Source organism: Rhea pennata, chromosome 1 (assembly GCF_028389875.1).
Source record: "Rhea pennata isolate bPtePen1 chromosome 1, bPtePen1.pri, whole genome shotgun sequence".
Classification (NCBI taxonomy): Eukaryota; Metazoa; Chordata; class Aves; order Rheiformes; family Rheidae; genus Rhea; species Rhea pennata.
In genome coordinates this window covers 74,174,156-74,199,754 of record NC_084663.1, presented here as the reverse complement: position 1 = coordinate 74,199,754, position 25,599 = coordinate 74,174,156, and the positions used below count along the sequence as shown (strand labels likewise).

General features: G+C 39.7%; 1 protein-coding gene across 2 annotated transcripts in view; it reads right to left on the bottom strand.

Annotated features, from left to right (window-relative positions):
• Positions 1-25,599, bottom strand: part of GYS2 (glycogen synthase 2) — a 48,830-nt gene that overhangs the window by 20,305 nt on the left and 2,926 nt on the right. The window contains exons 2-5 of one of the 2 annotated variants that reach the window (XM_062570618.1): positions 19,033-19,214; positions 16,121-16,312; positions 12,827-13,012; positions 1,257-1,401 (exon numbers count right to left, since the gene is read on the bottom strand). In XM_062570618.1, coding sequence (XP_062426602.1) covers positions 1,257-1,401; positions 12,827-13,012; positions 16,121-16,312; positions 19,033-19,214 — 705 coding nt within the window. The remainder of the gene's footprint in view (positions 1-1,256; positions 1,402-12,826; positions 13,013-16,120; positions 16,313-19,032; positions 19,215-25,599) is intronic. The other variant, XM_062570623.1, reaches the window with a different exon arrangement.

Genomic DNA, 25,599 nt, shown 5'->3' with positions numbered 1-25,599 from the left:
TCACAAGTTAGATGACCAAACACCTGAATTACTCTTAAGATGTGGCTTTCATGTTTAATTTGAAAAAGGAAAAATTTTCTAAGTTCATCACCCTATTGATAGTCATTAATAAGGCAAAGGATCGAATGGACAATTTCTCTGTTATTTTGATGTAACAACTATGATGTAGCTTGAAGCACTGCAGTTATCAGAGTTATCAGTCTGAAACCTTTAATTAGCAATTCACCTAGAACAAAACTATAAAGAATAAGCCAACTGAAAAAAACCACCAAAGCTATTTCAGATGGTGAATGCACCTGCTAAATAAGTCTCAAAATTGTTTTGCAGTTGATGCATAGCTGCAGATAGAGTATCATGGCTTGCCTTTACAAAGCACTATACTGATTTACACAGTACTTTAATGACACATCAAACCGGAATCATTACCTTAGTCAAACCTCATGCACAGAACAAGACTAGGTTCATTAAAAAGCACCATCTTTTATGAGACTAATATGATGGGGAAAATCAGACAAACTTTTGGGCATGTTAGTATCTTGACTATTTTTTTAATCTCTACCAGTTGGTCTAATGAAAAATATTTGTCATGGTTAGGTCCCGAGACCACAACCACACTGCCACTCCTACCCATGAGAGACACAGAGAAATGAACCGTATGGATTTATAGTTTGGTTTTTGGCTTCTTATCTCTTTCAATACTAAAGAAATAAAAAACAGCATTAGCAGGAAAGCAAATCAAGTTTAGCATTCCTTTTCAAATTAGAATATTTTTTCCTACATTTCTAAACTAATGTATCACTCATTGCTATCAGAGTAACAAATCTCAGATTCTATATAAATTGGTGAAATGTATTACAAAGATTTCAGCTTCCACATTCATCAGTTGACCTGAATGCACTGTTATCACTGGGAGCCCTACTATACAGACAAGATTCCTGAAGCCTAGGTATCTCTGAAAAAAAAGCCTGACATCTATGGAGGTAAAAAAATGTTCCCATGAAATGGTGCTGCATGCAGTTACTAAATGGTGCTGAAAATGATTTTTCCTGGATTATATGTGCTACTATAATCTGTTTCAAGTGATTTTGCATATTTTGTTGAAAATTGGTTATTTTATGAAGTGTAGCCAGACATACCTGTGCATGTGTGCCTTGCTCTTCATGTCTGTATGCTTGTCTCTGTCTATCATTTTCATTCAGTTGGAGAAAATGTAGGTTCTGAGAGGAAATAGTATAGGAAAACAATCCAGGTCTTACCAGGATTTCTTTTAAGCATGTGTTCTGCTTCTATAGCTGTTATCTGTGAGACTGTGGTAAACACATGGGCACAATGTACAGATGCCCGTTCCATACAGTAACGATGGTAAATCTGTCTTTCTCCTGCTTCCTTGTCAATGTCAAACTGTTGAACATCAAAACAAACAAAAAAAGACACCTGAATGATATTCCATGTCAAACTTGTTACCACAAAGTAGGTCTCTCATTTTAAGTCTCATTTTCCCAGGAAATAAGACTCACGTGATTATGCTGTTGGTCTGGCTGTTTTTTGAAACATTTTATTAACTTTCAGACTTTCCAGACTTTCAAGGAGCAAGATTGGTTTCAATTCTTGCATGTTTGTGAAAAAAAGGCAGATTAGAAAAGGACAGAGACCCAGATTAATGATCCCATGAAAGGTTCTGGGGATCTGTACTGTTTAGCTTGCTGGCTGGCCACATTTTGTGTTGCCTTCTGCCTGGACATTTTGGAGAACTTGGGAGAGCAGGGAAATTGAAAGTGACTGAAAGTACATATGTAGAGAAGGGACAAAAAGAATGAGGATGAAGAGAGGATCTGGGGACTAGCTAGGCAGGAGAGAAATAGTTATTGCCGTGGAGAGGTGGTATGTAAGGACTTAGTCACAAATACATGAGGAAACAAAAAAAAAAGAGGGAAAATGTGTATTTTCTAATATTCAGAAGTGCTGTTTCACCAATTCCACTACTACTACTTGCTGTTCCTTTCGGTTAAATCTGAACTCCATTAATTTCTAGAGACAAACCTAAGTTAAACTCTTAGATAAAAACATCCAAAGTAAATAAGAAGCAAATAATAAAAATAAAAAGTAAATTGTAAAGATAATAAATAAAGAATAAAGATAAAAGAATATCTCTACTTCACCTTTAAACCTTGCAGTTGTCATTTTTCTTACTGAGTTGAATGAAAAAAATAAACAAGCAAATAAAACTCATATTTGGACCACTCCAAGTTTTAACTATGAAGTCAGATGCAAAGGATTCATCTTTTCTCAATCTCCAACTTAAATTCCCCACCATGGTTGCAATTATAAAGGACATTCTTTATAATCTGTCCCTATTAGTGTCATAATGTTATTATGCATTGCTAAGTACGTATTGGCTTTCAGCTAAAAATGGCAGCATTTCACTCATGGATGCTGAGATTCATGTGAACAACTTCATGATAGATTGCTGTATTTGCAAAACTCTTCCAGGACTGGGAGTAAAGATACCATTTGGGCAATAAAAGCTATCCTTTCTGTCCCTCTTGCACAGACTTGTGGGCACATAAAGAAATGAGTGAAATAGAAATATGAAACAGCTGTCCAATGGGAATATTATCCTGATGGGAGGAAAATGCACAATGCCTATGAAGCTCATGCCTAAAGGTTCAAATGTTGACCACCAATGTCCACTACAAACTCACTACAATGCAGTCTAAAAAAGAATAATGCTAATCAGGTGTTCTTACAATTAAATGACATTTTCTCCCAGTTTTACATGATCCTTCACTTCTGGGAATATCAAGGATACCCTCCCAAGGTCAACAGCGTGGGCACCAAGCAAATTGTGTGAGTTATGTAGAAAGTTACAGAGACTCTCCCTTAACTAGATTTTTCATCATTCTGGCATGCCTGACACAGAATGCGTGTGCTTCAGTAGGAGCTTTGTGCTTTGATACTCCAAGTAAGCATTTAGATAGATTTGTGAAGATTTGTGAAGAGATCAAATATTAAAAATAACTTCCATGATCCAAGTTTTATCTCCAGTGCAATTCTAATGACATAATTGCCATTATCATTATAATAATGAGCTCTATCATTATCACTAACTAATGCTAGGTGCGCAGAATGATTTTGACCACATTTGACTCCTTACCTTTACTACCTACTAAATGGGTTTAACCATTATTATAGGTGGAGCAGACAGCACTAGCTATAGTTAGGACTGTTTGACCTTCATCAAGGCTAGTCTTTGCTTTCAATACTTCAGCACTGAGGCAAAAGTAAAGGTATTTAGTTTCATACTGAGTCTATGCTTAAGGTTGGTATAAAACATACTTTGAGAAATTTCACCAAATGTGAATGACTTTAGAGAACAAGATTTAAGAAAATCATTTTTTATTTATCTATATGGATAGATAGGTATAGATAAAGATGTAGCTATTGATATTTTACAATTGTTTTGCTGAAAAAAATCAGTGCTTTTAGCCACATAGCACTCTAATTTTGCAGTGACACTCCATAGTTGGTGGGAAAGGGGTTTCCACTATATCTGTTGAAAATACCACCCTAATGTGATCAAAAAAGTAGCCTTGAAAAATCTCAGCTGAAAAGTTCCAGAGAAATGTTGCAGTTCATTACCTGCATTCTCTAAAGAGTCTGCTAACAGTGAAGTAAGCCTCGCTCTATAGTAACTCTTCCAATCTAGACATACGATGTCAAACAATGAAATTAAAAACACGGAAATTCATTTCCTGCAATTAGTGCCATATAAGATCATGGTGGAGAAAGTTGCCTAACTCAAATACACATGTAACAAGAGTAAAGGAGAGAGCACAAACTGCAACAAGGTGCAAGCCTAGGAGGAGGAGATGTTGGGGAGGCTGGCAGGGACATGCATGAGAGGAAGAGGCCAACAAACAAGATATCTACTTCCCATTGCTATCCGTTATTTCATTAATTCAAGAGGTGGAGGATCTTGTTGTAGACTGAGGTGCCTGACCCACTGTGTGACTGCTTCTGATATCAGCAATATGTCTGAATTTTTAAGCCTGTCAATGTGATTTTTAGGGAAGCTAGGAAATACACTTCACAAAATCACAGAATCACATAATCGGTAAGGTTGGAAGGGACCTCTGGAGATCATCTAGTCCAACCTCCCTGCTCAAGCAGGGTCACCTAGAGCATGCTAGACAGGGTTGCACCCAGGTGGGTTTTGAATATCTCCAGAGAAGGAGACTCCACAACCTCTCTGGGCAACCTGTGCCAGTGCTCTGTCACTCTCACTGTGAAGAAATTCCTCCTCACATTCAGGTGGAACTTCCTGTGGTTCAGTTTGTGCCCATTTCCTCTTGTCCTTTCGCATGGCACTACTGAAAAGAGTTTAGCCCCATCCCCCTGACACCCCCCCCTTCAGATACTTATACACATTGATAAGATCCCCCATCAGTCTTCTCTTCCCCAGACTAAAGAGGCCCAGCTTTCACAGCCGTTCCTCATAGTGCAGATGCTCCAGTCCTCTGATCATCTTCATAGCCCTATGCTGAACTCTCTCCAGTAGCTCCATGTCTCTTGACATAACCTGTTACAGTTTTGCAATTGTATCATCATATATCACATTTTCCACAATCCCCAAGAACATTTTAATGCAAGAAATACAGCCATGTCACAAAATAAGGTCTTCCCTGTAGAATATACACCTTACTTGTTGCAGAATTTGAATGGTAGGAAAAACACAAGGCAGGAGGGTAGAGGGAAGACAAAACTAAAGTTGAATTTATTTGACTCCTTAGAGTGCCATATGGCTCCAGCATGATGGTTGGCTTACTCTAATCCAAACCTCTGAGTTTTAAAGTCCTACATACTCTCAACTCCACTAAAAACATTAAAAGTTCCCTTTAAAATTGTGCACAATGTAGTTACCTCCCCTCATAGGAGTGTGGTAAACTGTAATTCATGTTTCTGGAGCATTCAGATACCACTGTGATGGACACAGTAAAATGGCTCTTAAGGAAATAAAAGATCTGGTATTCAGAACAGAAATCTTAATTTCGTGTAGTAAATAAGGTAGGATGCTGCACATTGAACAGTAAATTCCAAAATCATTACGATTGTTCAAACAATCTGTGTACCAAAGATGTAAAATGGCTACTTCCTTACAGCATGCTGGGCAAATGCACAAATAGGATGAATTACCACTGCACAGTCAAAACTATGCAAGAATTATTTCAAATTTTTTTTCTATTCAAAATATTGAAAAAAGCCTGATAAACAAATAGGTAGCCAAACCTCAAAAAAAGACTTTTTTCCTCTCCTTCTCCACCAAGAATACAAATACTCAGTTTTACAAAACTAAGCTTGGGATATGTTGGCTAGCTGTAGATAAATAGTCCATCAAATACTTCTGGGAGAAAGGTTTGTAAAAGGTTTGTTGAAAGTACTGCTTATTTCTTGCTACCTTTTATTTCTATGAGTGCATGAAAACACCTAACACATGCTCATACTCTCTCCATTGCTATTAAATTCTTCATCGTCTGGAAACTGGAAAGATTTTATTATGGAGATGCACATATGACTTCTGGCCCATTTTTCAAAGGTACACAAATCTATTAGCAGGTAAAAACTGATGTCCCATTGTTCTCACATTTCATCCACTCTCCTCCTGCAATTTCAGCCACCAATTGACACTGCAGTATCTTGGCCTTGACCTCGCTTATAAGGTGAGGCAAGGAATTGCATTGTGTATCTCTAAGAGGGCTAGACGAGTAACTTCAGAAAATAATGGTCTTTGTCAAGTTGAAGGACAGGTTGAATGGAACTTAACTGATGAGACATCACAACAATTCAGGAGACAAATTTATGCCACATAAAGTGCAGTGTGCAGAGGCAGCTGAGCCAGCTATGACAGTATTAACACCAGAACTAGAAACAACATGGGGCATGGTTCTGTACTGAGCTAATAAGTTAATACACTGAAACAAAGGAGAACACCAGTGCAGCTAATCTGCTTCTCAACCCCAAACCAGTGATTCTGCTCAGCAATGTGCTCTGCGGTCTGGATGCACCAGCTTGTCAGCCCTGACTCAGGCATGTGTAAACCATGCTCTAAAGCTTTCACGTTCAGAGAGGGCAAAGTGAAATATCTGTGAAGTGCCTCATGCTTATTTTTGTTTGTTCTCTATATATCAGTAAATAGGAACCCTAGCAAAGCACAAACAAAAGCTATATTGAGAGAAAAACAGATCCAAGTTGAACTCTGTTTTTTTTTCCCTATCTGTAGCTTTTAAGGGCTTAACTCTTCAATATCCATTTCACTGTACATGTGTAAATATTTCATTGCTCTTCGTGAGGGTTCCCTCCAATTCTGACTTTTAGAAATTAGCAGACTAAATATAAATGATGGCAAAGATTAGAGGGGAAAATGCTTCCCCTATAAAGCCACACTAATTTCATAGCATAACAGGAAGAGGTTCCATAGACATAACATTCTTGACTAAAGGTTGCATTTGCTGTAAGGCAATCCTGAGAAAAAAAAAGAACTAATTTCTCTCCTTTCTATAGATCCATGAGATGAGCATATCATTTCATTCGTGACTTAAGAGTTGGCATGTTACGTAACAGTTGGCATAGTAGGTAATGACTGAAACTCCAAGAATGAATTTCCAGTTAAGAGAGCTAATACAATCTTTGAATGTAAAAACAAGAGATAACCAAGCAGTTATGGGGAAGTAATATTACATTTCCCTTGGAGTCAGTGAAACAGTAACCAAGATAATAAATTCAGTTCAGACTTCCACATATCAAACTGAAAAAGACAACTGCAATGGATTTTGAAATGCACAGGAAGAACAATTTGAGTGCAGAAAAGGATAAAGACTGCACTAGTTATGTAAATACTTGTCTGAAAGACAGGTAACTTATTTGTCTTTATACAGCCTCCAGATTCTTACATAGGCCTGTGCTTTCACAGAGCCAAAAAGCATGCTGAAAACCAATGGAAGGTAAACCAAGACAAATTCATACTGGAAATAAATTACATAGCTTTGATAACGAACAGCTTTTTGACAACTCTGTATAGCTAATGTAGATTCCCTCCATCACTTGAGCCTTGCCGCAAGAGTTAATGATATTTTTAAAATTAGTTATCTCATGGTTTAGGTTTGTTAGGAATTGTTAGCTGAGGATTTTAGTTAGAGAGTGAAATGATATTGTCTGGTCTTCAAAAATCCATGACATATTCAAATGGAGGCAGGAACAGTCAGGAGTAGGCCAGAAGTTGAAAATTCTTATCTACTGAGAGGTGAAACAAAGATCTTCACTTCAAGCATAATCGCACTGGGCTCCTATTGTCTGAAGCATTCAAGAATTACTCCTCTTTTCAAAATCCAGATTACATCAAATTTAACTCCAACCAATTGTTATCTTGTCCAAATAGAACTTTAATTCTTGTTCCAAATCTTGTGTTTTGGCTCATGTGCCAAATAAGAATGAAATTTACACTTCCTGGCTTAAGTCAGATTTCCATTAGCTGTTCTACTAATAAAGCGGATCGACTTTGCATAACAGTGAGCTCAGTGACAGCACTGTACTAAAAGGAATAAGATCTTGTGCTCCTGTATTACCAGCATAAAACAGTTCATTTCAACTGGGATTTTAGTACTTTTCCTGTTAGATATCTTAATGCAGAATTCTCCAATATTTTCCAAACTGTAAATTCAGTTATACCTGTATGATCTGAATGTAAAATGCTGCTAGGTCTGAACAGAAATGTTACACACTGGCAGGGCATCCTTATATAAGATAAAAAGCTATGAAGAATGAGCCTAAACTTTTTCTCTTCTCCTTAGAGCACTTTCTACTTTATAACTCAATGTAATTCTTCTAATGAGAAACATCAGAGAATGAAACCTACAAACCTCTCCACTTTGCCTGACGAGTACTCCATGGAACCATTTTCAGATGATCACCTCTCAGATGAAATTTCAGGTTAGACCATTTGCCCCTAAAACTACTCCTGAAGTAGCCACCTACTCATCCAGGAACTAACCTGGAGCTAGTGTCTCTCAGTCAGTTTATGAAAGATGTTGGTCTATTTGAAACTCCAGGGGGGTGAAGTAAGGCCACAAAAACAAAAAAGCCAACCCCTATAAACAGAGAGGATGGCTATAAAGGTTAAGATTTTTGATCTTCAGTTTGAAAAGACTAAGAAGTCAGTTACTGCTGAAGGGAAAAAGGCTCAAAAAACTCAGATCTTATCTACAGAACTTCCTACCTCCTAGATTAGTTATTTTGGTTCAGTTTCCCTAGCAACAAAGAAAACTTTAATTTTGTGCAGTGAAAGCTACACATTTCTTCATAGGAAGACACTGGCACAGAGTTCATTACTGGTTGGACTATTTAGACCTGCAAAACTTCTTAAGTATAGTTAAACCTATGATAATATCTCGGTTGGGAATTAAGCTCAGAACATGCCTTGCTTATTACTGAAATTAGAAAGTGTTGACTTTGTAAGAATTCAAGCCAGTAACCTATTAGTAAGGTTAGCAGTCCCTGACTCAGCCTTTACCCAGAGTTCCTCCTCTTAAAAGTAAATAGAAATATCAAACACTAGCAGTTACAGCTCAAGTCACTTTCTGTTTTGTTCTTTTTGCTTTCCCTGCCTTCCTGCCTCCAGCATCAGTGTGATTTAAATGTGAATCAAGTAAATAAATCAAACCTACACAGAGCAGCTGTTTCACGACTATTACCTCAGGGATCCTTAGGTCAGACAGCTATTACATGCTGCTGAGAACGGAGTAGTGTTACTCTTGGTATGCACTGCACTCCTGTGAATATGGTTAAGGGTTTATCCCTTATTTTTGCAGTGGAGCAGGAGCAGCTGAGCTCCTCCCAGTTCAGTGGAGCTAAGTCTGTAAGCACAGAAGAACTGTATATTCTCATACGGTACAGTAGTATGAGAACCAGTATCCTATCTCTGATAGAGGCAAACAGCAGATGACTCAGTAAGGGGCCTGGAACCAGACAGTGTTATTGCGTTACATCTCTAGAATACTCTTTTAGCTTCCAGCAAGCTACAGCTCCAATTTACCAGGCTGAAGAAGTTTTCGGTCCCCCATTTGTTCTGGCCATTGTAAGGTACATTTCTGTGACACATAACAGGACTGAGGCTACACAGCTCCCTCTCTTCTTCCCACCATTTAGATTTGGTCGCTATCTACAACATCAGTTCCATAACATTGTTGCTACTCATATATGAACTGATTGTTAAATCCCCTCTTGTGTTCCCAAACCCTGAAAATGGCTTGCTATAACTCACAGACTGACAGCAGCTTATGAAATAGAGAATTATCTCTTCGGTTCTGGTGGCCTACAGTTCAGACCTCTAAGAGGTTTCAGGAATCTGTAACAAATCTTGCCTCAACATCTTTCAATAATTAGTTCTTAACTTTTCCCCAAAGGGCTAGGACAGATTGTATGGCAAGTTTCCGTGGATCCAGGATTTGAGAGCTAACAGAACACCACATGGAGCCCTCCCTTCCAGGTCTATCATCTAGTGGGGAATGGTGACTTGAGCTCTTCTTTGTTCACAGGTGGTCTCAGAGACCTGAGCAAAGTTCTCTCTAGCAGGCATTCAAACATAGCTTTATTTGGACTGTGTTGGTACATGAGATTTCCTCTCTTCTAGGCACTACTAGATCATTCAGTTTTCCTCTTGCGTCGCAATCATTTTCCTGCAATCTCTGGCATAGCACATAGCAGAACTGCATCTTTCCCACCCATCTCAGCTGCTGTATTTAAATCTGGTGGAAAATATGTTCTAACCATGAAATTCTGATCGGAAGTGAGAGCTTAAATTCATTTATTATCATGTTTTAAAGGAAAAAGTTAGGCAATTGGCTTGAAACAGGAAAACCAGCTATTGTACGTAAGCGGTGGTGGGGAGGAATGTGACATGCCCTTTAAAAATACATTGTCTTATCCAAAGGTTAAACATTAGGAAGCCCTAGAGAACCTTTATCACTGGAAAAATCATTTGTTTGACCTTAATAGTTTACTACTAGAAGACAGCAACAAGAATATCCTCCGAAGTCTGGCTATCTGTATCATTTAACGACTGCACCCTAGATCAACTCCTTCTGTTTCTCAACTGGCTTTTGGGCCAGGCTGACCTTTTTACAGCCAAAAGAGCCTTCATTAAGACAGCTGATCTCTTAGTAAATGTTAACTTTGTTAGGAAGAGATTTAGCACCCTGCAAGCATGTGAAACAGTAGTGTAAAGCTATTAGTACTTTTAAATGTCAATCTCTACATGGAAGGCATAAAGGATTATGGTGTAGAAAAGCACAAGTCTCTTCCCTTAAACTACGTTAATAGCATTTTATAATAGTATTTTAAACAGATACATATATTTCATTCAGTGTATTCTTAGAATAAAAGCTGAATATATATTTCTATATTTATCACATAGGTGATAGTTAGTGAAGTGATTTCTAAAGCTTTGCCATGGGATGGACAGTACTTTATCAAATAAAGTTGGCCATAACATGTGTGAGAAGCACAAACAATATGAATACTGTGACTAGTATATGAATACACAGAAATCTGTAAGTCTGTTCAGAGGAAGACCACGACTTTCTTTTGAGTACACAGGTAAGGGTGCGAACCCCAAAGTTATAATGTATTTTTTTTTAAAAAAAAAGTTGCTTTCAAGAAAGGCAGGCTATTTTGGCCAGTCTATTTATAGGTCACCAAATTAACCAAAATACAAAAAAAAAAAAAAAAAAAAAAAAAAAAAAAGGAATTTCCCTTGCAAAAGTAAGGAAAATCTCTGACATAGTATTTTTAACATCAGTCTGTAAAACTATTGGAATTCTCTATTCTTCATTTCAATTTCTTATTTTAAAATGTTTTTATTGTAGCTTCTTTATTTACATAATATATACAAGAATGCAAAGATCTATTAATAAAGTTACTGCTGAAAATTCCCCACTTTCTAAAGCATTAATGTTGAAATTGCATGTTCTTTCATTTTAGTTGTGTTCAGTGAAGAAAATTTAATGCAACTTAAGATTAGGTTTCACATATGCACATTGGGCGAATATGAGGGGGTAGGAATGTCTAGACTACTGAAACTTGGGTCTAACGGCATCACTGTGTTATTCATGCTGCCTCATTAATGCACCTAACAAAGGTATCTATTTTAGGATACTAGTTTTCCTAGATGATGAAAGATCTGTCAATCTTTGAGATGGTAATTGAAAGATCTTTGCCTTACACTGACTCCAGAAGAGCCAGTGTATCTCTGATGATACAGGGAGTCGAGGAGGAAGAGGAGGCACCGATGTTAGTTACCTCAGACTGGGTAGAAAGATCTTCCCCTAAACTACCATGCTACAGTCCTGTGTGCTTATCAGTAATGAGCAGAGCCAGCCTTTACCCTTAGCATGTTCAGTAATTCAGTAGCTGCCTTTGGTGAAGAAAAAAAAAGAATGAAAAAAAAGAGTAGGAAGGCGAATGACTGTTTTCTTGGCCTAGAAGGAAACAGTAATCTATTCTGTGCTTCTGAATGAGGATAATAACACGCTACTGCTTGGGCCTTGTCTTTGGAAAACACACAAGCTTGACACACTATGGAACAGACATCAAATACATTGCCAACTGAGTGATCTTCTTTAGTGACTTTAGTGAAACAATTGCAATGAGATAGTGAATGATGTAGTTGTTTTAACCTTTTAACTACCTCTACCCTCAATAAATGCTGGAATGCAAAAAGCTCTTGAACTCAGTCCATCTGTAATCACATTAGAAAATCACGTATCATGCAATTTATCTCTGCTGAGAGCGACGCTAAAGACATTTGGGTCTCTGAAATGTTGGTTTGCATTATGATTTGAGTAGAAAGAGAATAGTGAAAACCAAAATTACTAGATGGCTTACAAAAAGTCCAAAAATCAGACGCAGGTATTTTAATCTCAGAAAATACCTCCTGTTAATGTTTTTTCATTAGCAAATGAAGTCTAGTCTGAAAAGCTTGAAAGCAGAAAGATTTCTTATGACTTACAAAGATTTAAGAGGCATGTTGGGGAAAATTAAAAACAACCATTTCATAGGGTCCTAGGGTAATTTGACCAAAGAGAGGGCTATTGACTATTTTTTTCTGACAGCTTTCACTGAGAAAGAGCGCTGCTAGACTGCACCTACAGTGTCAGATGATGACTACTGCTGAACGTTTTTTCCATACTCTAATTACTCATTCTGCTATAGTAAGTCACAAACAGTAGCATCCATTGCTCTTGAGTTAATTCCTTTTCCTGAACACAAAGGGAAGATTTGCAAAGGCACTAGACTAGGCACTTGACTGGGCACGTTACTGCTCTCCTCTTGCTTTTGAATTTGCCCATACTATTGAAAAGAAGGTTAATAATCTCAGCTGGCAAACCTTGTAGTGCTGCACCATTATTCCATGAATTAGTGGACTGGAATAAACCACTGACTTGACTAGAAACTGAATGAGTTGCAGTCGTCTGCTATGTAAAATCTGGTAATTCAAAGCTCACAGTAGGTAGTGTAAACACTCTTGACTTCACGGTGTTTAGGACCAGTCACAGAGACAAAGATGCTCAGACCTAGAAAACTCATGGCCTGAGGTATTAGTAAATGGTTAATACCATTTCTTGTCCTTTGGAACTGATGAGCTATCACTGCTGTGAGACAATCACAAATGATGATACAGGACAGAACATGCAATATTTGGTGTAACACAATAAACAGAAAAGAAGTCAGGGCTGATTAGCTGAAAACAGAAGGAATGAGAAAAACAGTCTCTTACCTGGTCAAGATTGTTGTAGAAATCTATACTGGCTGCACACAGATATCTTCCAAGAAGAGTCGCATGGGTGGTAAAAATTGTGGCAACAGCAAGTTTCTGAGATCGAGAAAGGATTAAACCCACACCTGCTTGCCATTCATGAAAGTGGGCAATTATGTTGGGCTTGTCATCAAACTGACAGGAAAGCTGAAAATAATTAGAAAGAAAACAGATGAAACACACACAATCCTTCTCATTATCCCAGCTTCAGAAACTTCTTCCATGCCTTCTTCTGTGTGCTTGCCTTCTTTCATATAACAAAGTAGAGTGTTTTAACTAGCCATGTGTCTTAACTCCCACCAGCCTTAGCCCAAGGAGAAGCACAAGCTGTGTTACTACCTCAGAGTGCACTGGGGGGCTCTGGTAAGCACAGTCACTCCTCATTTTTCCAGTCTGCTTTTCTACTGTTGAAAATTTCATTTGGCTAAGAAAATCATATGCTCCTCTGATGGACTGATGATTCTCCAGATTAACAAAGTTTTCTCTCCTCAGGTAGGCTTTAGTAGAGTAATATCTGAAGTCACAATGCTGTCATCATTTCCTGCTGTCTGTCTAAATTCCCTGTGCAAGGTAATATTTTAAAAACTAAGATACACTGTGCTCACTGGCTTCAGGGACAGTTCATGTGTGTGGCTACCTGAGTAGACAGTACAGAAAAAGGTAGTTTGAGATCCTACCTGTAAGAGAATCCAGTGTCAAGTAAAGGAGTTAGGATGTGACAGTAAAGACACATCACACTGAACATAGAGCACCTCATAAAAAAATATTGTTAACTAAGCTGGACCTTGTCCTAACCAACAGAGAGGGACTGGCTGGAGATGCGAAGGTTGGGAGCAGACTTGGCTGCAGTGACGACGAGACGGTGGAGTTCAGGATCCTGCATGAAAGAAGTAAGGCAACAAGCAAGATTGCAACCCTGGACTTCAGGAGAGCGGACTTTGGCCTCTTCAGGAACCTACTTGGAGGAGGAATCCCATGGGTTAAGGCCCTAAAAGGAAGGGGGGGTCCAGGAAAGCTGGCCAATATTCAAGCATCACTTCTTCCAAGCTCAAGAGCAGTGCATCCCAAGGAGAAAGAAGTCCAGCAAAGGGGGCAGGAGACCTGCATGGATGAACAAGGAGCTCCTGGCCAAATTCAAACAGAAGAAGAAAGTACACAGAATGTGGAAGAGGGGACAGGCTACCTGGGAGAATTATAGGAATGCAGCCAGAGTATGTAGAGAAGCCACGAGGAAGGCTAAGGCCCAGCTGGAATTGAGTCTGACAAGGGACGTTAAGGACAACGGGAAGAGCTTCTTCAAATACATCAGTAGCAAGGAGGACTGGGGAAAATGTGGGCCCGCTAGTGAATGGGGCAGGGACCCTGGTGACGAAGGCTACAGAGAAGGCAGAATTACTAAATGCCTTCTTTGCTTCAGTCTTCACTGCTAAGGGCAGCCCTCAGGAATCCTGCAGCCTGAATGTGAGGGAGAAAGTCTGGAGAAAGGAAGACTTTCCTTTGGTTGAGGAGGATAGGATTAGAGATCTTCTGGGCAAGCTTGACATCCACAAATCCATGAGCCTGGATGGGATGCACCCACGGGTACTGAGGGAGCTGGCGGATGTTGTTGTCAAGCCGCTCTCCATCATCTTTGAAAGGTCCTGGAGAACTGGAGAGGTGCCTGAGGACTGGAAGAAAGCCAATGTCACTCCAGTCTTCAAAAGGGGCAAGAAGGAGGACCCAGGAAACTACAGGCCAGTCAGCCTCCTCTCCATCCTTGGAAAGGTGATGGAACAGCTCATTCTGGATGTCATCTCCAGGCATACAGAAGAAAAGGTGGTGATCAGGAGTAGCCAGCATGGACTTACCAAGGGGAAATGCTGCTTAACCAACCTGATAGCCTTCTATGATGGAATGACTGGCTGGGTAGATGAGGGCAGAGCAGTGGATGTTGTGTACCTTGACTTCAGCAACGCTTTCGACACTGTCTCCCAGGCAAGATCAGTAACTGTGGGTTAGACGAGTGGACAATGAGGTGGATTGAAAACTGGCTGAAAGGCAGAGCTCAGAGGGTCGTCATCAGTGGCGCAGAGTCTAGTTGGAGGCCTGTGGCTAGTGGCGTCCCCCAGGATTCAGTACTGGGTCCCATCCTGTTCAATTTCTTCATCAATGACCTGGATGAGGGGACAGAGTGCCTCCTCAGCAAGTTTGCTGATGATACCAAGCTGCGAGGAGTGGCTGATACACCTGAGGGCTGTGCTGCCATTCAGAGAGACCTGGACAGGCTGGAGAGCTGGGTGGAGAGGAACCTCATGAGGTTCAGCAAGGGCAAGTGCACAGTCCTGCACCTAGGGAAAAATAACCCTAGGCACCAGTACAGACTGGGGACTGACCTGCTGGAAAGCGGTTTTGCAGAGAGGGACCTGGGAGCGCTGGTGGACAACAAGTTGACCATAAGCCAGCAATGTGCCCTTGTGGCCAGGAAGGCCAATGGTCTCCTTGGGTGCATTAGGAAGAGTGTTGCCAGCAGGTGGAGGGAGGTGATCCTGCCCCTCTACTCAGCCCTGGGGAGGCCTCATCTCGAGTACTGTGTCCAGTTCTGGGCTCCCCAGTACAAGAGAGACATGAAGCTACTGGAGAGAGTTCAGCATAGGGCTATGAAGACGATCAGAGGACTGGAGCATCTGCACTATGAGGAACGGCTGCGAGAACTGGGCCTCTTCAGCCTGGGGAAGAGAAGACTGATGGGGGATCTTATCAATGTGTATAAGTACCTGAAGGGAGGGTGTCAAGGGGATGGGGCTAAATTCTTTCCAGTTGTCCCATGTGACAAAACAAGAGGCAATGGGCACAAACTGAGACTCAGGCAGTTCCGCCTGAATGTGAGGGGGAATTTCTTCACTGTGAGAGTGATGGAGCACTGGAGCAGGTTGCCCAGTGAGGTTGTGGAGTCTCCTTCTCTGGAGATATTTTTCTGGGGAAACCCGCCTGGATGCAACCCTGTCTAGCATGCTCTAGGTGACCCTGCTTGAGCAGGGAGGTTGGACTAGATGATCTCCAGAGGTCCCTTCCAATCTGACTGATTCTATGATTCTATGATTCAGTAAAGATCTCAGTTATAAATACAAATTTGATCTAGAAGTAGCAGAACTGTCTTAATGTCATAGATTTCAAACTGTATGGAGAATAGTAGTCACATCCCAAAGCCAGTTTGCAATGCAAAGCCAGTGCTGTCAAAGCTGAGGTTTTAAAAATCTCTGGATTTAAAAACTATACCTCTTTTAAAAACCAGGCTGTTAATGATCCAAAAATCACAGCATCGTTGGCTTCTCTGTCATGAAAAGGGATCCCTATGTTGCTAACATCCCAAAATTCGCCTTTCCATCTGTCCAGGTTCCAGGCTGCTGATCCTATATCAAACAGTAAGACATATGGGGTGCCTTCTATCAGCCATCTTCCAAAAAAGACCTATGGAAAAGAGGCAAGGACATTACCAGAAAATGTTACAAAGCGAACGTTAAGGACAATTCCTGCCACTACTTTCATCCATCAAGCCTTAAATATTGATATATTTTTATATTACATACATAAAGGTTATATAATTATTTGGAAATTTATGAACAGTCCCATATTCTCAGGATTTGTGGTCTGCTTGCAGAATAAATGGAGTAATAATGGACTGGGGTAATAATGGCTGGGGGTAAAAGGAAACTACAATCTTTAAGAACAATTTTTTAAAGACTTATCCTACATTTTCATTGCAATGTTAAATTTTTTATGGAAAAAGTTTAGGAAGACTATACTTGGTTGAATGCTTATCTTTTATTCTTATTGAGATATCTATGCTATTTTTATTCTTATTTCAATATTATTATTTTCTTTCAAACAGACATGTCACCAATTCTTTGCTACTTATGTGAGATTACCAATGATGGCATTTGTAGGACAGAAGCTTGGGAGCACCACATTTCCTCTTCCTGCCCATCCAGCATAGTTGATGTCCTTTGGCAGAGTGGGAGGATCAACCAGAATGAGTAATAATATCTAAAACCACACCAGCCTAGAAAATATAGCTATCCTGGTTTAACTGCATCAGTGCTGTTAAACATTTGTAAGTGTTTAGAACTATGTTGATAAAACAGTGCTGCTTATCAATATCTACACCTGCCCAAGGACAGTAGACTGAACTGTCACAGACAACACAACACAACTGAGCTCACGCTACAGATTGTACCAGTCTGTACAATCAAATTATTTCATGTTAATTGCACTAAACAAAACAGCTATAGCAGCAGAGGCTGAATGAGGTACTATAGGGAGTCCAGTGCATTTATGCTTTGTATCTCACAGGAAGGAATATTTTATGCCACTACTCAGTCTCTTTTCATTCACCTACCCCTTGGTTCTCAAGACTTCAACCCAACACTGACACTAGAACAAGCTGGATAGAGGTTGGGTCTTGAAAACAATGAGAAAAGGGCTCTTAGACCTGTTCACACAAAGAATAAAGGGAATAAAGAATACAGAATTAGGATACGGCCAAGGACCACACCCAACCTAGGAGTTTGGAAGCATTCCTAGGTCCCCTGGAGGGATCCATTATGACACGTAAGTAAAATCCAGACATAATGTTAATAGGATAAGCACAGCTTCTAGAAATTAGCGCGTCATTATTACAGATCAAAACTATACTTGACGTACCTGGGACAGATTTGCTGCTATAAATGAGTACACCAGCAACACTATGTACATGTGAGACTGGCAGGATTGGCTGGTTAAACTGAATGTATTGCTGAAACAGCGTAAAGTGTATACAGAATTACAATTAATCTACCTCATAAGTCTTTAGATATTTTCCAAACAAAAGTGTATTCCATAGCTTGCAGAGACCCCTCTTTGTAAGCAGCAGAAGCAACATAAAAACCTTAATGAATTGCTTATGAAAATCTAAGAAGAAATAAGAAAGGGTAGTTAAATTAGACCTTTAAGTTTGAAGTTCCGCATGAACAATGCCAAGCATCACATAATGCTATTGTCCCATAGATACTTTCCCAAGTTGTTGCACAGGTATACTTGGCAATACACTTCTACATAACACCTAAAAGGGCATTACATACCAGGAACTGCCATTCCAAAGGTGATACACATCACCAGTGCCACAGCTGGTGGCAGTGTGAGAAGTTTATTAATTCCTACATTAAAGTGTGTCATTCTCCTCTGCAATACAGTGCTGTATGAATGCTTCATGGCTGTTACCCTCAATGCTTTTCACATCTGTCCTAAATACCTGCAGGCAACTTTTTCTCCTTTCAACTAACTCCCTGAAAACTCAATGTTGAACCAGAGTCAAGATGGGTTCTATATTTCTGATCATGATTTTCAAAAAAGGAGGTCATATCTGGCTTGTATCATCTTTCACCACTTTTCAGGTAATCAGTTGTTCTCAAGGCGGTAACTGTTCGCAACTTAACAGCTTTTTTATCCACACCACAGATTTTATTCCCTGCAGCAGATCAAGCATTTTTATGCCCCTCTCCCTAGTTTGTGGTTGCAGAAACAGAGTCATGGACAGGCTATGAGATCACACACATCGACTAAGATCACACAGCAAACATTAGCTAAAAACTGTGTAGGAAAAACAGATTAACTCACCCTCTGTGCAATACCTTAACCTCTCTGCCTAGGGAACAGAAAACTAGTTGTTTTGATTTGGGGAAGCACATTCTTCGTGAGCTGGATACTTTTTTTAAAAAAAATCCCCTCGTGATTTGTCCTTTTCTGGCTTTCAACTCAGTATAGTGCTATGTGAGAAAAACTGTGATATGGTGAAGTTTATTCAACAGTACAAGAAGGCCAAATGTAATATACAAGTTCAGTCAAAGTAAGGTCATATTATGTCTACTAAAATCTCACTGCATTTAGAGACCAGAGAAATAAGTCATTAATCCAATTAAGTAGACTTGTAGATAGATGACTGCTAAAACCTGTAATTGGATAAACTAGTTCTTCCTCAAAAATAACCTTTAATGAATTGACTTTGCTGCTCTAACAGTAGATTCTGAGCCTTTCCCATTGTGACATTGACCAGGACTGCTGTGTCAAGTGGAACAGCAAGAGCATTAACCAAAACTGTAATCTTCTCAGAGTCAGCTTAGTTGCTTTAGGAAGCAGCAGCACATCTGATTTACCTGACACCCTTGGCCTTTTATGGTGTCCATTGCCTTCTTAACTGCAGGGTTTGGAGGCTCACAGGCTTCTACCTGTGTCTTCACATTGTGCTCAAAATAGGGGCCAATCAGGAAATAGTTTTCACCCCATTCGTCTGCTGTAATTTTGGCTTTTGTCTGGATCACAGTGTAAATGCCTCCCACTGAAAAAGAAGATCACAAAGAACAGAAGGTAGAAAGGGGCATAGGACACAAAGCTCTGGAATAGGCTCCAACCCACCTGTGAATCACAAATGCCTCTAATTAAAACATTTCACACATTCAGATTTTAGAGTGAAATCCAGATTCTGTCAAATAAACAGAAATTAAACCTCTTACATAGGACCAGGGCTAAACCTCGGTATTTAACAGTATCTAGTGATGGCAGACCATGCGTGATCCTTATATAGTAATTTCCTAATGCTTTGCTTGCTCCTGAATGACTGCATCTGGATGCCCTAAATTTCTTCTGTAATCTCAGATGGATACTTTCCAGCCTTCACTGTTACTTTATCTAATCTGTGATTCTTTTATTCCTCCTAGGCGTTTGAAATCATGCCACTAATATGGATCAAATATACACCTTTATTCCTATGTTGTCCCCTTTTTGGATCTTGAAATCCAGACTGGAGTATTCAAAGCCTGAGGTCCACACTTTCATTTTCCCTTGCCTAACCTTGATTTTCCTGCACCCCAAATGCAGCATCCTGCTTTTTTACACTAGCAGTCATCGTTTCCAAACACATTCTTTGTGATGTGGAAATACATGTGGTTAGAACTCAAGCTGTGCTTCCAGCTTATTTTACACAAACCACTGAGAGAGGTTGAGGAACTGGTGAATTCTATTGACCACTGATCATGAAAATGGATTTAAAGCAGTATTTTTAAAGCAAAAGGTATCATGTTCTGCCACCAAAAAACTCTCAAAAGAGTTGCAAAAGCTTGAATGGACTTAGCCCACCCTGCCAATATAAGTGCCTGCAGAACCTTCCACGAAAACATTCCCATTTTAAAAGTAAATGCAGTATCAAAATGTAGAAGAGAACAAGACAGTAACATCCCCTGATGAGTAAATGCAGACATGTCTAGTCTTCTACATGGTACACAAGGTTCACTTATCTTCACCTTCACTTCACTTCATCTCACACTTCTCCACAGTCAGCCTTTTAATTCATGCACTGGCCAGGCAGCCTTACAACCTCCCTTTGGCACAGGGCCCACGGTGCTAGACAGCGGACATTTCACCACGAGAGCTCCAGAAGAACAACATGGAATGCTTGTACCCAGTAAGTAAAAGAGAAGGGACATTCAGATGCTAGGTAGCTGCTGTACATGAGAGGCACATTTGGCACAGCTCCAGTGATCTTAAAGCAGGGTAAAGATAGATGGAGCTCAAGGAGTACAAGCAAACAACACACTCATACAAGTTGGCAGAAGTTTGCAGACCTGTAAATAATAAAAATAGAATTAGTGCAACAGCTACTTGAAATTTCATTCTCCACTGAATCTGGAAATGTTTTGTGTTACTCCAAGCAGGATGATTGTATTATGCCTTTCAGCAATGATATAAACTCACACAAGGAGCCAATGATTGACAGTAGGCACTCCAGGCTTACTTTTTAAAAGGTACTTGAATTCCAGAGGTGCAACTGAAGATGGTGAGAATCTTCAGAGGTTACTTGACTCACCTTGAAAATCTGCCCCTATTTACAGTAGAGCACCTGAAGCTGCTCAGCACTTTGGAAATTTGTTTCCAGACGTAGTAAACTGTATCACTTGACAACTGTGGCAAGCCCTTTCCCAAGCTTGGTATCTTGCAGCCCTGAGGAAGTGAACAGTCAGAACTACATTTTTTGTTTGTGTTCCTAGAAGAGGCATGTATGTTTCAGTTAATTCAGTTTAATGAAGATCCTATAATGGTCTGTACTGCATAATGCAGTGTTGTGCACACCAGCTGTTAATGTGCTAGCCTAAGTACTACAGCAGTATGTCTCCATTAGCAGGAAACATCTGCTGGGGCAATCTACTCTGGAAGAAAGGGTATCCTCTCTACATAACATTACAGACATACACTAAGTGCAGAACCCATTTTATTTCATAAGTTTGTATGCACATCGAACATGAGCATCTAAAGTCCTTTGCATTAAAAGTATCCCATTTGGAACACCTGATGGAGCCCTAGCCCTACTAATTTTACATGAAGATGTCTCAGGATGCTAGGTCCTAGATATTTTACAAAGAAAAAAAACAGTTCTAATCTACCAGCTAGCTAAGTAGAATTATTACAAAAAAATATTACACAACATAATAACTCACCTAGAAAAACCTAGGATCAACCTCATGGTTCAGGAATTTCACACCATGAAACTCCAAAAGGAACTCTATACATTGGACCATTCTTGCTTCTACACTTCATTAGGACCAGAAAGCTAAGAAAATAACCTATAGTCATCATCTCTACCATGGGTGCTCTCTGGACAGGGATCTGGAGAAATCTTAGGTGAGTAACACTGTATTTTCCCTCCTGAGATCTCAGCCCACAAGCTGACACGGAATAACTGAACAGCTTAAGTACTGAAAAACATCTAATTTAATGATATAAAACAAGTCAAAATATTCTTGACTAACGTGATGTAGTTAGAAAGATACAAAAGCTGTTTGTTCTAATGGCATGGTAAATATGTTATATGAACATAAGGCACTTTAATTGTATATGGATAAATAAGGGGATTGGTAGAACTCTTAATCATAAAACTAGTTGGTATAAATTGGCAGAAATACTGGGCTTACAAAAAGGGAAGATTTTCATGCAAAGCAGCCTGATGGCTTGGAAAAAAGAGAATGTATCTAATTGCAATGATACGATAGCGCCATATATGACAAGAACAGTTGTCATACATTGTTTGGGGACAGTTAGTTGCCCACCCTCCTGCGCATGGCAAGGTGTTCAATGTTGGGGTCATCAAGGTAGCAGAGTATCCACAAATACTGAAACACTGATGAGAAAGCTGAAGTTCAGGAGCTGAATACAGCCTGGAACTTCTCTTTGTACAGCCTTCAGCTGAGTGTTTGTTCTCCTAAGGTTTTGCTTAGTATCTCTGTATGTGATGGCATTCCTGCCCCAACAGTTGATGACAGTGGTTTTGCTTGCTACTTAACTCAAGACAGATGCCACCGTAAGCGCATCGCAGAAGTATTTACTTATCATCATGCACATCAGCACATGAAAAAACAAGCCTGGATCATGTCAGCCCATGAAAGCCTAGGACAGGCAGAGAAGGGTCACAGAATTCTGAGGGGAACAGAGGACAGTAATGCTCTATCATTATAATCTGATTCACAGCAAGGTAAAAAACCACTTCAGGGCACTGATTTGCCAGAAACATCATGAAAAGTTCTTAAAAGGATAAAACCAAAAGTGTAGCTTTTGCAGATTGTGAAGACTGTTCAAAAAATGGCTGTATTAAAAGCTCTGGGTTACCTGGTTCCCCAGACTTCCTTTTGTCTTCTCTGTTACTGTGGAAATACGACTCACAGGGCATGTCTCTGCATGAGCTTTAATGAGAGGAAGTGAGCAAATGAAACTGTATGCGTGTGGCAGCTGTTGGATATACCTTTAAAAAGACATTGACAAAAGAACAGAGTAATATCTAGAATAATGCATTGACTTTGGAAATTACATTTTCCCAAAACAAATTCAAGGAACACATGATCTACTGTGAAGAGATAGCTTATATTTTGCTCATTGGGAGTTCCTCTCAAAACTTCTCAGTTACTTAGAATTGACTGGAAATACTTGTGTGCATAAGCAGTGCAATGCACATCCTAACTAGTAACAGAGCTAAGGCTCTACGTAAATATGTAAACCATGACGAAACTCTTAAATTACTTTCCAACAATTTGGTTAACTTCCTTATTCTTCCCTTAATATGGCACTCCCTAAATACCTAAATAACTACCTATGGTAGGTAGTATTAGTTGTAGAGGCTGTAGTTCTACTTGGATAGTACTAGAAAACTACCTAAAAATGGACTGTGAGTCAAGAACAGTCTCCGCATATCATATTGCTACTGAGAACAGCATTAGGCAGAAGTGGACCTAGCTTTGTGCAAGATCTAAAATAGGTGATTTGTTCTTTGTGACACAAGCTATTATATGGAAAAACATATTGCAAACACTTTCTGTTACCTGATGAGAAAGAGGCTGTAGGTTCCTGGGCTACAGAGCAACTGTGTTACCAAAAAATGCTTTGTGGAAGTGGGAGACTGAGTATGGAATGGCCAACACTTCTCAAAGCTACCAGAGATGTCCACCATTCATTTTATTTCCTTCCACCTACCCACCACTGCAGGAGGAGAAAGAAAAGGAGGAACAGATAACAAAAGTGAAAGAGGAATGGAGAGAAATGATGCAATTGAGAGAAGTGGAGAGTACCCCTGATCAGTGCAGGAGTCCTTCCTCTCAAACCCACGCTACAAAGAGAGACAGAGAATCAGGGAGCTCTCCGGCTCCTTTTGCAAGCACTGACCAGCCCATTCTGATGGCACTGAAGTTTTCCTCAGGGCTGAGGTTGCCGTGGAATCCGAGAGGGATCCCAGGTTTTGAATTCAAATTAATTGCATTGCAACAACTACTAGTTACATCAGCTATCCTTTCACCCCTTTCCCTCAAACTGCCCTAAAGATAAATGATAAAATAGGGTTCAAACTCTTTCCCCCCCCCCCTAATATTTGGTTAGGCTTTTTTTGGAGTGGGATGTGTTGACGGTTTTTCTTTGTTTGTTTGTTTTTTGCCTATTGAGATATCTGGGCACTACTTTAGAATAAGGTTGTCAAATGAAAAAATACATGGTATCTTCAGAAAGCAGAAGATTTTCATGTTTTTGACTACATTTGTGGTCAGGACTTATCAGAAGATAGAAGTTCTCTAAATTCTGTGAAATTCTGGTATTCCAAATATACCCTGAAGTAATACAGAAACACTGAAAATTATTACAGATGTCCATAATATGGAAGCTATTTCTGTTTGTATCTCCCAGTTTACAAGATTTCATTTGAGATTACTTTGACATTGACATACCATCAAGCTCCAGGAAAGCACAGGGCTTTGATGCTACGTTTATGCTAAGTTTATGCCAGCATATTCCCATTCCCCACAATGTGGTAGTTCAGTCATTTACCTTCTCTCAAAGATTTTTCTTCATGGAAAGGTGTTTCACATGGAATAGGTGAAACACTGATTCTATCGACTTCAGTGCATGCAGGATTTCATTTCCAAGGGTGCATTTCCAGATTTGCACCATAAAACCTGAATATTGAGTTCTGCTTAAAGGAGGTCTGAACCAAGGTTTGCTTTACCACAGTCCTCATTTCATTAGGGATAGAAGAAAATCTTTAAGATTTATCTACTAGTGGCTAATCTACTTACAGCTGAATTATGATACAAACTGGCCACCAGCCCACCATTTTCAAGCTTTCCTCTACTTTCTATGTAAAAGCTGTGTTGAGAAATAACCCAGAAGAAGATACTAATCTAAATATTAATGGAATGATTTTAAAGACATCTTTATAGAACAGATATCAGATTTTCAAAGTTCTCAGCTCTGTCCATTAACATATCAGAAAACTCACTACCTCAGCTCTAACAGTAGCTAATAGAATTAGATTTCTCCTGTCCCCTGCCCAGATTAAATACTTAAATTTTCAGTGGGGAAACATTTAAAAGAGTTTTAAGGGGATGGAGTAAGGACAAAAGATCAACGTGGAAAATTTCCAGGAATGCTGCAGCAGTCTTCATGCTCCTGTAATGGCTTTTGGTTGCTCCTTCTTGACAATTTCCATCTGTGGGGCTTTGGACACTAGATCTAAATAGCTTATAGCCACTTGGTTTGAGCTCCTGTCCATAAAGTTTTTACTAGTCTTCATATTATGGAAGAAAACCAATCCGTCTTTGCAACACGCACAGACATATGACTAGATTTGACTTTACTAAAGCAGGCTGGCCAGAAGAGGAGAGGAAAGAAGAGTGAAAAAATCTGAGCGTCACCATGATTACCACCATGAGCTCCAGGTCACGTGGCAGGGGAGGCTACACTGTAGTGCAATGGGGCTCTGCCCTACCCATTCTTCTTCTCCCTCTACCACAGAAACAGTCATTCACAGTACATGACTTGCCCATCAGTGGAGAGTTAAATAAAGTAAGGAAAAGCTCGCATCACAGACTACACTTTTCCTACTTCTTTGGCAGGAGAATTTCAGAGCAAGACGATTTCAGGCATGTTCTAGGTGGCAAGTTCCTGTTCATATGATTCAGAGGGGAGGAGGGGGAATAGTGACACTTGTAAATAAGCTTTTTTATTTCTTATTCTCTCCTTCAGCTCTCTTGCTTTTACTTGCTTGCTCCAGATAGAGGACGTGAGCAAAGGAGAAAGAAGAGTAACTGAGAAGCAAATATGTCAAAGTGTATCACCTATCACCTTAGAGAATACAAAAAGGAAGCAAGAAATAGAAAATTCTACCTATTTAGAGCTTGTGTTAAAAGATCCAGGCT